At 44.5% G+C, this 12629-nt stretch overlaps 1 protein-coding gene and 1 long non-coding RNA gene across 4 annotated transcripts in view; one reads left to right on the plus strand and one right to left on the minus strand.

Moving 5' to 3' along the window:
* Window positions 1-12629, minus strand: part of LOC308573601 — a 169985-nt gene that overhangs the window by 5733 nt on the left and 151623 nt on the right. The gene's annotated exons all lie outside the window — the stretch shown is intronic.
* LACTB (lactamase beta) lies at window positions 129-12406 on the plus strand. 3 transcript variants are annotated; one of them, XR_014002106.1, is made up of 7 exons: window positions 129-398; window positions 1487-1553; window positions 5993-6183; window positions 6513-6843; window positions 7485-7650; window positions 9610-10692; window positions 10861-12406. XR_014002106.1 is itself a non-coding variant. In XM_081170628.1 (6 exons), exons 1-6 carry the CDS (start codon window positions 144-146, stop codon window positions 10172-10174), a joined length of 1575 nt encoding a protein of 524 aa, XP_081026754.1. In that variant the 5' UTR covers window positions 129-143; the 3' UTR covers window positions 10175-12406. The 3 variants fall into 3 exon arrangements, 1 of the variants encoding a protein (XP_081026754.1); XR_014002107.1 differs by having other exon boundaries at window positions 9610-10578; window positions 10633-12406; XM_081170628.1 differs by having other exon boundaries at window positions 9610-12406.

The raw sequence follows: 12629 nt of genomic DNA on the forward strand, positions 1-12629 counted from the left end.
ATGCGCTCGATGGGCTCCCGCGCTGTCTGATTGCGGCTGGCTCTGCTCGATGCCCTCGGGGGGCTCCTGCTCCTGCCTGGCGCGTCTCCTAGCAACGCGGGCCTAGGCCTGAGCCGGGCGAGCGAGGCAGCTCTTGGCCGGCCATGCTGCGAGGGCTGGCGGCAGCGCGGAGGGTCCTGCTGCCCATGAGGCGCCCGGGGAGCGGCGGGCCGGGGGCGCCATGGAGTCCGCCCTCTCGCGGGAGCCGCTGGCGGCTGGGCCCCGTGGGGCTGGGGCTGGCCCTGACGGCGGCGGCGGCGGCGGCTGTGGGGAGCGAGGAAGAGCGGGAGGGCCCTCGGCCGGAGAAGGGCTTCGCCCGGGCCGTGGCCAGCAGCAGGGACCTGCTCCAGCGGCTGAAGGTGGGAAGGCGGGGAGGGGCCGAGGGCCAAAGTTTATGCCGCCGCCGCCCGGTTTTGTTTTGTTCTTAAGGACCGAACGGCAAAGTTCTGAATTTACATAGCATAAACTATGACAAAAATTTAGTCCCCTGTCTGCATGGGATGCCTTAAATGTGCAGTACAAGTATATAGAATTATAGAGTTGGAAGGGAACCCAGTGGTCATCTAGTCCAGCCCCCTGCAATGCAGGGATCACGGCAAAATAATCTGGCAGATGGGCATCCAACCTCTGTTTAAAAAACTCCAATAAAGGAGAATCCACTACAGTCTGAGGTAGTCCATTCCACTGTTGAACAGTTCTTACAGTTATAAAGTTCTTCCTCTGGTTTCGTCATAATCTCCTTTCTTGGCATTTGAATCCATTGGTTCAGGTTCCTGCTCTCTGGAGCAGCAGAAAACAAGCTTGCTCCATCTTCCAGCCTTTGAGATATTAGAAGATGGCTATCATATCCCAACTCCCTCAACCTTTCCTCATAAGGCTTGGTTTCCACAGCTTTTATCATCTTGGTCACCCTCCTCTGCACATGTTCCAGCTTGTCAATATCCTTAAATTGTGACCAAGACAGAATAGAGCATCCTCATGAGAATCTTCTGCTCACTTTGCATCCTCCAAACTCTGATTAGTCTATTTCTAGACCACCCTTAATATGAAGATTGCAGGGTTGTTTACAGCATACTATAAACCCCTTGCAATAAAAATAAATAAATCTTTAAAATCGTATTGACGTTAAACTAAACTAGCACAAGAGAAAGGTCCTCAAGACTCTGAAGCATATGCAGCACTGGTGCCTTCAAAGGCCTGAGTAAATATATCTGATAACTAACACAGAGAATAAAATTGTGATCCAGTTAGCAAAATTTTGGCTTGGGGAAGGAGGAAGAGGGTGGTTTCTTCTCCACCTCCATTGATGTGGGCAAGGTTATGTGGCTTTAATGGAATTAAATGAGATTTAAATGGTTGTGGGGGGTTTTAAGACACTCTCTTAGGATTGGCGCGTCAGAAGGATTAGGAGAATTCAGAAAGTCAAAGTTGTATTTTATTCCAATAGGATGAAGTGGGAGCACCTGGAATAGTAGCTGGAGTTTCTGTAGATGGCAAAGAAATTTGGTTAGAAGGTAAGTGAGGATTAATGTCGTTTTATTGTTTGTCAAAGACTTCTTGTATGCAGGGGCAGGGGTTGTCTTTATATTAAAAAAAAATATTCCATTTAAGATTATCATTCATTAATATAATTTCTATAGCTCTTTTGAGGATGCTGGGGGGAGGAAAGCTATCCAAATACAAAATTTGAGGAGAAACATACCGTATTTTTCGCTCTATAACACGCAGATTTTTTCTCCTGAAAAGGAAGGGGAAATGTCTGTGCGTGTTATGGAGCGAATGTGTGGTCCCTGGAGCCGAAAAATCAGACAAAAATCAAATCGGGCTTCACAATTGCTGAAACGGAACAAAGAGCAGGGAAAGCCCCTCCCCTCCAGGCAAGAAGAGGAAGTGGTTGCTTTCCTGCATTCTGCCTCAGGGTCTTACTGCCCACCCGCTCTGTTTCGTTGCTGTGTTTGCTGAAACGGAACAAAGAGCAGGGAAAGCCCCTCCCCTCCAGGCAAGAAGAGTGTCTGCTTTCCTCTCCGTGCTCCGGAGGGAACAATGTTTGTGAAGGGAGAGAGATTACAGGTTCAGCTTAAAATTCTGATTTGACTTCCTGCTTTTTGTTTTTGGGGACACACAGCATTCAAATATGCTTTCTTCAATTTAAAAGGATGAAATCCTTAAACAGTGTTTTGCCTGTAAATTCATGCGATCTGGAAGATTACAGTGTTGTGTACCTCTTAAGGGATGGCAAAGCTTAGGTTTCGCTGCTAAATAGTTCTTAATGCAGTTAAAATGCTTTCTTCTGTCAAGGCAATTAAAAAAAATAAATATCAGGCAGCCGGAAAACATGCAGATGGGAGGGAGGGAGGGAGGGAGAGAGAGAGAGAGAGAGAGAGAGAGAGAGAGAGAGCTGGCTGGCTTGTGTGGGTGGGTGGGGGGGAACTTTTGCCTTCCTTTCCTCACGTTATAGCCCTCTCCTGCATTCTTAGCCTTCTGTGTTTTTCCTTCCCTCCCCACTTAAAATGTGGTTACAAAGCATGGATCCACATGGATCCTCAGGATCTTTGCATTGGGTCACCCCAAATTCACCATCAGAGCACACAGCATGTCCATGGCTACAGCCTGCCCCCCCAAAATCACGCACCCACTGTTGCCTGGGGCTGCAATGGTGCAAAAACGTGGTTACAAAGCATGGATCCACATGGATCCTCAGGATCTTTGCATTGGGTCAGCCAAAATTCACCATCAGAGCACATAGCATGTCCATGGCTACAGCCTGCCCCCCAAAAATCATGCACCCACTGTTGCCTGGGGCTGCAATGGTGCAAAAAAGTGGTACAAAGCATGGATCCACAGGGATTCTCAGGATTTTTGCATTGGGTCACCCCAAATTCACCATCAGATCACATGTCTGTGGCCACAGCATGAAGCACAAAAATGATACGTCCACTGTTTCATTCAGAATATTTTTTCCCTTGTTTTCCTCCTCTAAAAACGATGTGCGTGTTATGGTCAGGTGCGTGTTATAGAGCGAAAAATACGGTAAGTTTGTGATGTAAGTCAGTAAGTCACAAATACAGGTTTGTGGTGTAAGTCAGTAATGTTCACAGGATGGCTGGCTGGCTAGCCAGCTTCCTCATTCCTCTGGAGCAACAGTATTCTCCTGCCATGCCTGTCAGTTATAATTCCGCTATCATTTGGCTGCTAGCAGGAATGGAGTGGGATTGTGTGTATGCTCGTTTGTGGGTAATAGCCTTTTAAGATGCCACACTGGTGAATTTTCCCCTCTCCCCCCCCCCTTTTGTTCTTGGGCCTTGTTTCCCTGTTTTGGGTTCCCATCAATTCCCTAAGGCCTGCGGGTGGGGAGTGTTTTTAAAATACCACTTTAACCAACGGTATATTCATAATACAAAGACTAGGAAAATAACATTTAAAATCCTGTGTTAGCGGTACACATAGTGGGAGCAGGATAGAAACAAGGATTTTCCCAGGTGTGGCTTTTCCTGTCCTAATGCTGTTGTGATGGAATAAGATCTGGCAAGGTGACGGCGCCTGCTTGGTTCTCTAGTCCCGTTGCTTCCAAAACGTTCTCTTCTGTCCACCCTTTCTGTCCTGCTTCCTTTAGCAACTTGGGCTCTTGCCTTCCCAGCTGTTTGGCACTACCTCTTCCCTTTCTCAACAGCATGCAGCCTCCTCCTTTAGGCCCTCTCTGAGCTTCTGAGACCAGTTCCTCCTTTGCTGAACTAGCTGCTTACTCTGCTCTTTGTTTCATCAGGCCTCGGCCTGCACAATCAACCCTTCCCTCATGTGTTCCTGTATTTTGATTCACTGCTTTATCCACTTTCTTCTTACCCCATTAGCTGTGGGTTTACCTGCTTCTCGCTTGACTTGCTGCCCAAGGCAAGCTTTGTAAACACTTGTGTGGCATCACAGCAACTTATCCAGCACCAGAAGCTTCTGCACAGCATCGCTTTGCACATTTAGCTATGAAAACCTTTTCAGAGGAGCTCACTCTGATGCGAAAAAGGAAGTGCTGTATGCCCTCCTATTTCAGCTGGGTTACCCACACATTCATGTCTGCTATGCTTAAATAATGAATATGATGCAAAATGTAGCCTGTGGTGTGTGTCCCAAGTTGTCTGTACTGAAATAAATGGGTGTGACTTTATGTCATTGCAGTTTCACCCGGTCACCTATTTTTTTCTGTGGCAGGAAAGGTTGTACTCCTTCTTAATAACTACTTCTCAAAACTAAGTTTAACTTATTCTTTCCATTTATGTGTTAATCCCTTTTTAAAAAATGCCTATGGTGCACATTAACTAAACTTCAGAATGAATTCCTGCAATAATTCCCAATATCCCCTGTCATGGACTACTTGAGATTCATGAGAATCTTGATGTACTATTTAGTTTTTAAAAGATAGTTAAATAGTTTTTATAGTTAAATGTAAAGATAGTTTAAAACAACAACAACAGTTGAACGCAAGCAGCCAGGATTAGATTATTGTTTTAGCAATTGTAATGTGCTGTGCTAGATGCTAAAATATTTTAAAAGTATTTTAAAGAATGATATCGTTTATCTTGCCACCATCCGCTGTTTTTTTCTTTAAAAAAGTAATATGATTAATATTTTCCAAAAAATATTATTATTTCATATTTCTAAAAGCTACCTGCAAAATGTCATCTTGGGATCTCAGTGGGATCACATTTAAAAAAATATTTTGTACCGTTGAAAATCACTTTTCAAAATTTTAAATTTGTAACTTAACTTTAGCATTTAGAGTAAGTCCATCATGTGACATATTAAAGCCCATGAAGTTCTGAAGAGATTGGTATTTTTAGTTTTGAAATATCTCAATTCTGGGCTGAGCTTTCAAGGTTTTTGTATAGTCTTGGCAAGGCCAAATTTATCAATTTTTTGAAATTTCAAACCCTCATAACCCAAAAACAGGATGAGATAAAATTAAAAACTGAGATATTGGACCTTCTCTTATATTACTTATAAGAAACTGAAACTGAAAGCAATATAAAATGGTAAGGTAAAAGTCATTGGATCACTTGACATGGAATGCCCCCTCATAATCTGAGACCTTCATACCACTTGCATAAATATTTGATGTGAGAAAGGAGTCGTAAAGGTTTTTTTGTTCTTCCCAAAAGAGTTGTAAAGTTGATGAGAGTTATAACAAATGTGCCCAAATAAGACTTGCTCAGAAAGCTCTAATAAACTGACTCAAAACATTCCCTCTTGAAGATGTTTGCTTGCCACAGGGAGGTGCCATCCCTTAATCTGGCTTGGGCAGGTCTAACTTGTACTGTGAGCTGTATAATCACTTCTCAGGACAGCAAACATTTATTTGAACTCTGATATGTTGTCTCTTTTCAGCTTTTCTCTTCCTCTCTCCAGCTCCAATTAGGATCTTAAATGGCATCTATGTTTTTGTTAAAAAACATTTGTTTCCTTGGGTTTCTTTCTAGCCCTCTCATGCATCCTCAGAGCTCAATGTGGTAGCCATTCTCCCTTCCTAGACTTGATAACTTTGTATTGATACAGGAACAAACATGTTTGCCACACACAATATCTCTTATCATGGATGTTCATGAAGTGCTGCTATTCATTTGATGTGCAAACAGACCAAAGCTAGATATTATGCCTAACTCACATCTGTCTGTCTTGAGAAGAGGAAATTATCAAAAAGTCTTTGAAAAGTCTTAGGCTGCATACAGACCATCCAGTAAAGCATATTGCTTCCCTCAAAGAATCCTGGGAACTGTAGCTTATCCCTCACAGAGCTACAATTCCCAGCACCCTTAACAGTTTCCAGGATTCTCTGGGGGAAGTAATGTGCTTTAAAGATATGGTGTGTACGCAGCCTCAAACAACTTGATCTTTTGGTTTTCAAAGAGCCTGAGGCATTCCAGTGCACAAAACACCACTTGACAGTAATCTGCTTATTCCCTTAAAGGAATGGGTTATGCTGACGTGGAGAACCGTGTGCTCTGCAAGCCAGAGACCGTCCTGCGAATTGCAAGCATTAGCAAACCTCTGACTATGGTTGCTGTTGCAAAGTTGTGGGAGGAAGGAAAGCTGGATTTAGATTCTCCAGTGCAGAAGTATGTTCCAGAATTTCCTGAAAAAGAATATGAAGGTGAAAAGGTAAATGAGGCCATTCACCAGCGTTAAGTGGTGGTCTGATGGAATTTCTTGGATATCCAGTCATCTGTAACATGTTTAATAGTGACTAACACACAATAACTCTCTTGTTAAGAAGAATGAAGCACATGTAGTAGGAATATAGCTTTCTTTATTGGGATGGGGGGCATCCCTCTGTTGTCCTGCTGACTTTAGCAAGGCTAGTTAAGTGTCAGCAGATCAATGGATTGTCATTGACAAGTCCCCACCCCAAATGTTGGAAAGTTTTTGTTGATGGTAGCATGTGGTATCACTCCACTGTTTACTTGAGCTGATGTCTTTTTAAAATGTAGGTCACCATTACAACAAGACTGCTCACTTCACAGTTAAGTGGGATTCGCCATTATGAGAAAGATATTTCCAAAGTAAAAGAAGAGAAGGAAAAGGTCAACAGAACCCTGAAGGCTACAAAAGATATCACAACATCTGACAGAGAGAAAGAAGACAAAGTCTCTGAAAAAACTGACTTTGCTAAAGCCAAGCCGGAACACGAAGGCAAACCTTCCAAAAGTGAAAAGAAAAAATCAGAGTTTGAACATAAAGAATATTATTTGAAAGAAAAATTTGATAATGTGATTGATTCACTGAACTTATTTAAAAACGATCCTTTGTTCTTTAAACCAGGTGAGTTGTACATTTAATCCAAACTGTTTAGTACAGCTGTGTTGTCAGTATGCCTTATGGAAGCTCACATAACTTGGTTGTTTCAACATTACTTTTTCATTGAGAAAAGGTTTGACTATCTTTGCCTACTCCATTTTCATTTTGAAGTAGGTCTTTATTTCTATACTCTTCCTCTTTTAAGTTTGGTATCTTCCACTGTTTGCATGAAAGATATCTATGTCTGTTCTGTGGGGATCTGAAGAGGAGGAAATAAAGCCCCATTCTTTCATGCAAAGGGTCTCTGCTTAGATTCTTACCATTTTCTGGTGTGGTTGAGAAGAACCATGGAGAGCTGCTGCCAGTCTGTGTGGACAGCCTGGATCTAGATAGGCAATAGTCTAACTATATAAGGTAGCTTCCTATGTTCCAAAGAGTGAGTATACAGTTGCAATCGAAATTATTCAACCCCCATTGCAAATTGGTTTCTTATCAAAATTTACAGACCTTCAGCTGTTTGCAATGAACAAATCAAACAAATGGATGTTCAACACAATGGATGCTTCAAGTGGTCTCCCCAAATTGAGCTGAAACTGCAACTTATACTGGTTTCTCCAGTCTCACAGCATAAACTATTTATAAAATGTACCTTTCTTCCCTTCAAGGTAGCCAGTTTTTGTATTCAACTCATGGATTTACTCTTCTGAGTGCTGTTGTGGAGAGAGCCTCGGGTCAGAAATTCACAGACTACATGCTGAAAATATTTAGTGACCTGGATATGTTGGCAACAGGACTGGATGATAATGAGCCCCTTATATACAACAGAGCGAGGTAAACTTCCATGCAGTCATGTCCCGTAGGCTTGCAACAGTTGCTGTTCATTTGTTTTGGCTTAATAAAATATGTTCCACAGCAATCTGGGTTCCACTGACAGAAGCACTCGTGTATCTTTATATGGCATGATCCCTCTGCAACAGCCTTATTTTCTCTCATTCACAACTGAGCAGTTATTGGCTCCGTTGGAGTTGTGCATAGCTCAGTTTTCCCCTGCCTTGTGCCCTCCAGATGTTTGGGATTACAACTCCCAGCAGCACAACCATACTGAAGGACCCCTGGATGGTTAAGTCCAGTCAAAATCGACTAGGGGGTGCAGTGCTCATCTCCGCTTTCAGGCCGAGAGAGCCGGCGTTTATCTGCAGACAGCTTTCCGCGGCAGGTGGCCAGCATGACTGAACTGCTTCTGGCACAATGGGACACCGTTATGGAAGCCAGAGTGCACGAAAACACTGTTTACTCCCTGTGCCATATGGCCATGCTGTCAGGGGCTGATGGGAGTTGTAGTCCAAAACTACAGGCAACAGGTTGGGGAGGGCTGCTTTAGAACAAGATGAAGAATTAGTTGTCTGGGAGTGATGTTCTAAAATCAGAGTTCACTGCCACCTTGTGGTTCTCTTTGTATTTACATAATCCAAGGCTGTGAGATGATAGTACAGTGGTACCTCAGGTTAAGTACTTAATTCGTTCCGGAGGTCCGTACTTAACCTGAAACTGTTCTTAACCTGAAGCACCACTTTAGCTAATGGGGCCTCCTGCAGCTGCGCCGCCGGAGCCCAATTTCTATTCTCATCCTGAAGCAAAGTTCTTAACCTGAAGCAATATTTCTGGGTTAGCAGAGTCTTTAACCGGAAGCATATGTAACCTGAGGTACCGCTGTACAATGGAACCTCGGGTTGCGAATGTGATCCATGCAGGAGGCACGTTTGCAACCCACAGCACCGCGTCTGTGCGCGCACGGGTCGCGATTTGGCGCTTCTGCGCATAGCACGATTTAGCGCTTCTGCGTGAGCGCCTAAACCCAGAAGTAACTCGTTCCGGTACTTCCGGGTTCGGCGCGGTGCGCAACCCAAAATCATGTAACCTGAAGCGCCTGTAACCAGAGGTACCACTCTATGTACCTTTTTTGTAGTCATACCTTTTTCAAAGAGCCAAGTATAAGAAGCAGAGTGAGTTTTGGCCTAGATCTAAGATCATAATACAGCCAAGTTAACAGTGCTTAAATTTGTTCATACCTACAGTTCCACAGCCCTCAAAATCCTCCAGTTTCTTAGAGTTTCCATGGCTGGCAAGCTGTTTACTGGCATTTTTGCTGTGTGTCTTTTAATTCAGAAAGCTGTGAGGAAGGGTTCTCACCTAGATTTCAGATTTGGAGGGACCGAGTTCTGAGGCATCTTCATTACAGTGAAGTAGGGCTGGCCTTGAATGCATACAAGAGCTTTACTGCTCAAGAGGCTCATCAGTGTACTTGGAGGTCTAGCCTTCAGCAGTACAATGATGTGGCTAGAGTACTGATAGCCTTGTTTCCTTTCTGCTGTTCTAGTGCAACTTGTCCTCCTACCTTTCATAGTAAAGCAACTCCATGCTGAGATGTGGAACCAAGCAGTGGTGAATCCAGCAAATAGCTGAGTGGTGCTTGTTAATTGGGCAAAGCTTCCCCATTTGAAAAAAAAACAACAACATTGCACCGGTTATCACAGGCATAGGCAAACTCGGCCCTCCAGATGTTTTGGGACTACAACTCCCATCATCCCTGACCACTGGTTCTGTTAGCTAGGGATGATGGGAGTTGTAGTCCCAAAACATCTGGAGGGCCAAGTTTGCCTGTGCCTGGGTTATCGCCATCTTTTGATTTCTTCTCGCGTGCAATTTTTGAAGTTTGCCTGTGGCACATTTGAATAAAATAGTTGCTTCCTTTTCTTTGTGGATGACCGTCTTTCTTGCTTCCCCCTCCAGGAACTACATTCACAACAAAAAAGGCCGTCTGGTCAATGCACCCTATGTGGACAACTCCTACAAATGGGCTGGCGGTGGCTTCCTCTCTACAGTGAGCGACCTTCTTAAATTTGGCAACGCTATGCTGTATGGCTATCAACTTGGACAGCTGGAAAACCTCGCTGCTGGACTCCTTCCTGGCTATCTCAAACCTGGCACCGTAGCCATGATGTGGAGGCCAGTTCCAAACACAAAAGCACCTGGGGACAAAGATGTTAAATATGGGATGGCGTGGAGTGTGGTGGAGAATAAGCAGGAATATGGCTTCTGCAGGCGGCAGCGACACTATGCCTACCACACGGGTGGGGCAGTGGGTGCAAGCAGTGTCCTGCTCATTCTTCCTGAAGAGCCAGACTCTGCAGCTTCAAACAGTGGCCCACTGGTGCCACCCAAGGGTGTGGTGGTCACAGTTATTTGTAATATGCAGTCTGTTTCCCTTAGCAGCATTGCCTTAAAGATTGCAATGGAATTTGAACAGGATAAGTTGGCACAATACACTGTTAAAAGCAGCTCCTTACAGGATTAAATAAGGTTCCAAAATAAATGTGGAAAGCTATATATGCTGACAGGTGTCCATAGCACTGAAAGCATCATATTGCAATGGCATGTCCCCATTCTATGTTGGTTGTGCTGCATTCAAACTCGCTACTCAGGGAAGCAGCCATGTGGGTCAAGCAAACTCTCATTAAAGGTATTTCTCGGGTGCAAGTTGCCAAAAGTGTGAGCAGTGGTAACTTTTGCCACCTAAAGCCAAATCTAGTTGCCAATCACATCATTTCACTTCTTCATTCTCTGATCTTAATTGAGAAATTGACTTTTAACTTTCACTGTTGTATTTGAAAGATTGTTGTATTTTGAAAGATTGAGAGGCCAGCTTTTCAACATTGTGATGTACCAGCCAAACATCCCGATCTGACGATACACCATGATGTTGAAACAGAGGGAGGAACAAGCTGCATTGGCCAGGAGCTGAGGCCAATGCAGCTTGTTCCTCTTGCCAGACACTGGGGATGGAGGGAGTCAGCCAGACAGTGGTAGCCAAGTGCAGAGTCTGTCAGGATCTGTGCGTTTGCCTGCCTTTGCCTTCACCCAAGCAAGTAGTCACACTGTCTCTTTTCTCCTGGGATGAAAGACCACTCTGGGGGGAAAGACACACCCCACCCTCCTGGGTGAAGGCAGCCGGGTGGTAGCCAAGCGCACAGAGCCTGTCAGGCTCCTTCCGTTTGCCTTCCCCTACACCCCAGCGAGCGTGCCGGGTCTTTACTCCCGGGTGACCGACCACCCCTGGAGGAAAGATGCAGCTCACCCTCCCAGACGAAAGCAGCTGGGTGACAGTAGCCAAGCACCCAGAGCCTGGGAAGCTCCATTCACAAGGCTGCCTCTGCCTTCGGCCAGAGCACGGTGGCAGTTTCACCCGGCGGTATATTGCAAGTGAAACCACCGCTGCTCCTGAGTCCCTCTGCCTACAGCACCTGGCTGCAGCTTGTTTCTCCTTCGGCACGCTGGGCACTTGGGAGCAGCAACCGTTTCACTCAGAATATACCGCCTGATGAAACTGCCATCACAGCCCTCATATTGGTCTTGGGCAATGTATTGATACATCACCTAGGCCTAGACAGGAGTGGCGAAAACCCAGGGGATGACTGCCACAGGCACCGCTTGACTCAAGTACAGTTGTGCCAAGACAGCAGGAGAGCAACAGAGGTCCATTAATCATGCAGGGTTTTGGTTCTGCTATGCCTGCTTTTGGGTGCCAGCTCTCAATAACAGACAGAGAAAGGCAGCAGGGACTGAGCTCCTAAGAGCAACAATTCCCATCAGCCCCTTAGGGACAGTCAAAGGACCTCCTTCCCCTTCTTGCTGGAACCGTTAGCAGGGCTCAACCCTCCACTTCAGTAACATTGATGCAAAGTACAGAAAGGTAATAAATCCTGCAGTTATATGGTGGGATTGACTTTACAAGAGACTCTTAAGTTGATGTCGGGTGCTGCTATTTTGCTTTTAATAGTTTAAGAACTTGCCCACCCAGTAATAATTTCCTAGACTTGAAGGTAGTCGGGTGTGTGTGTGGAATTTTGATGTCATGTTTGCTTCACAATAGCAAAATTGTAGTTGGTTTCAGGTAGGCATGATCACAATAGGCTGCCAATGTTGCTCCCTGCCAGTCAACACTTTACTGCGTGTATTATTTGTGAAGTGTAGGAAACAGCCATTTGAAAGCTTTAAGAGAAGTTTACATTTATTTAAAAGCTTCACTCCTATGTGCATCTACTTGGGAGTAAGCCCTGTTGAATATATGAGACGTGCTCCCAAGTGAATATGCATAGATTGAGGCTGCACCTGACATTTTTTCTTTCTACTTGCTCTTCTCTAGAAAGCATATCCAAGATGGTCCTTTGTTGTTGTTTTATTAGCCTAGAATTCCTCTGAGAGCCTGGTGCACCATCTTCTTCACTTTTTTAGTCATAGCTGCTAGTTGTAAGAGTGGAGTCCTGGGGCTGGTGGGAATTGTAGTACAAAACTTCAAGGGTATGAGGTTCAGGAGGGTTGGCCTAGGTGCTAAATGATTGATATGTCACAATGATCCTTATATAAATCATGTTAAATGTTTCTTTTTCTCCTGCCCCTGCCTTTTCTCCAGCGATCTGAAATTTGGCTGAACTAATTATGCTTATGTAAAATGCCTATTTGGATCCTTTTATTATTGACTAGCCTTTTTGTATGCCTTAACCAATAAATACTTTATGTTGTTGACAAAGTCCAAGTGGCTATGGGTGCTACATCATGTTCAATTGCATTTGCCCCCTTTTTGGCAAGAGGTGTAAATTCTGGAATCTGGGACAACAGCTATCTTGCTTCCTTGTAGTTTTAAGAAGTGTAGAGCAGCATTTGTAAAAACTGCACAGGGATGATAGAGGTATAGAAGGACGGGAAAGTAAGACAGTGGGGGGGGTCCTTAACTGGAAGTTTCTTTAAGAAGC

The sequence above is a fragment of the Podarcis bocagei genome (assembly GCF_964188305.1).
Source record: "Podarcis bocagei genome assembly, chromosome: 14".
NCBI classification, from domain to species: Eukaryota; Metazoa; Chordata; class Lepidosauria; order Squamata; family Lacertidae; genus Podarcis; species Podarcis bocagei.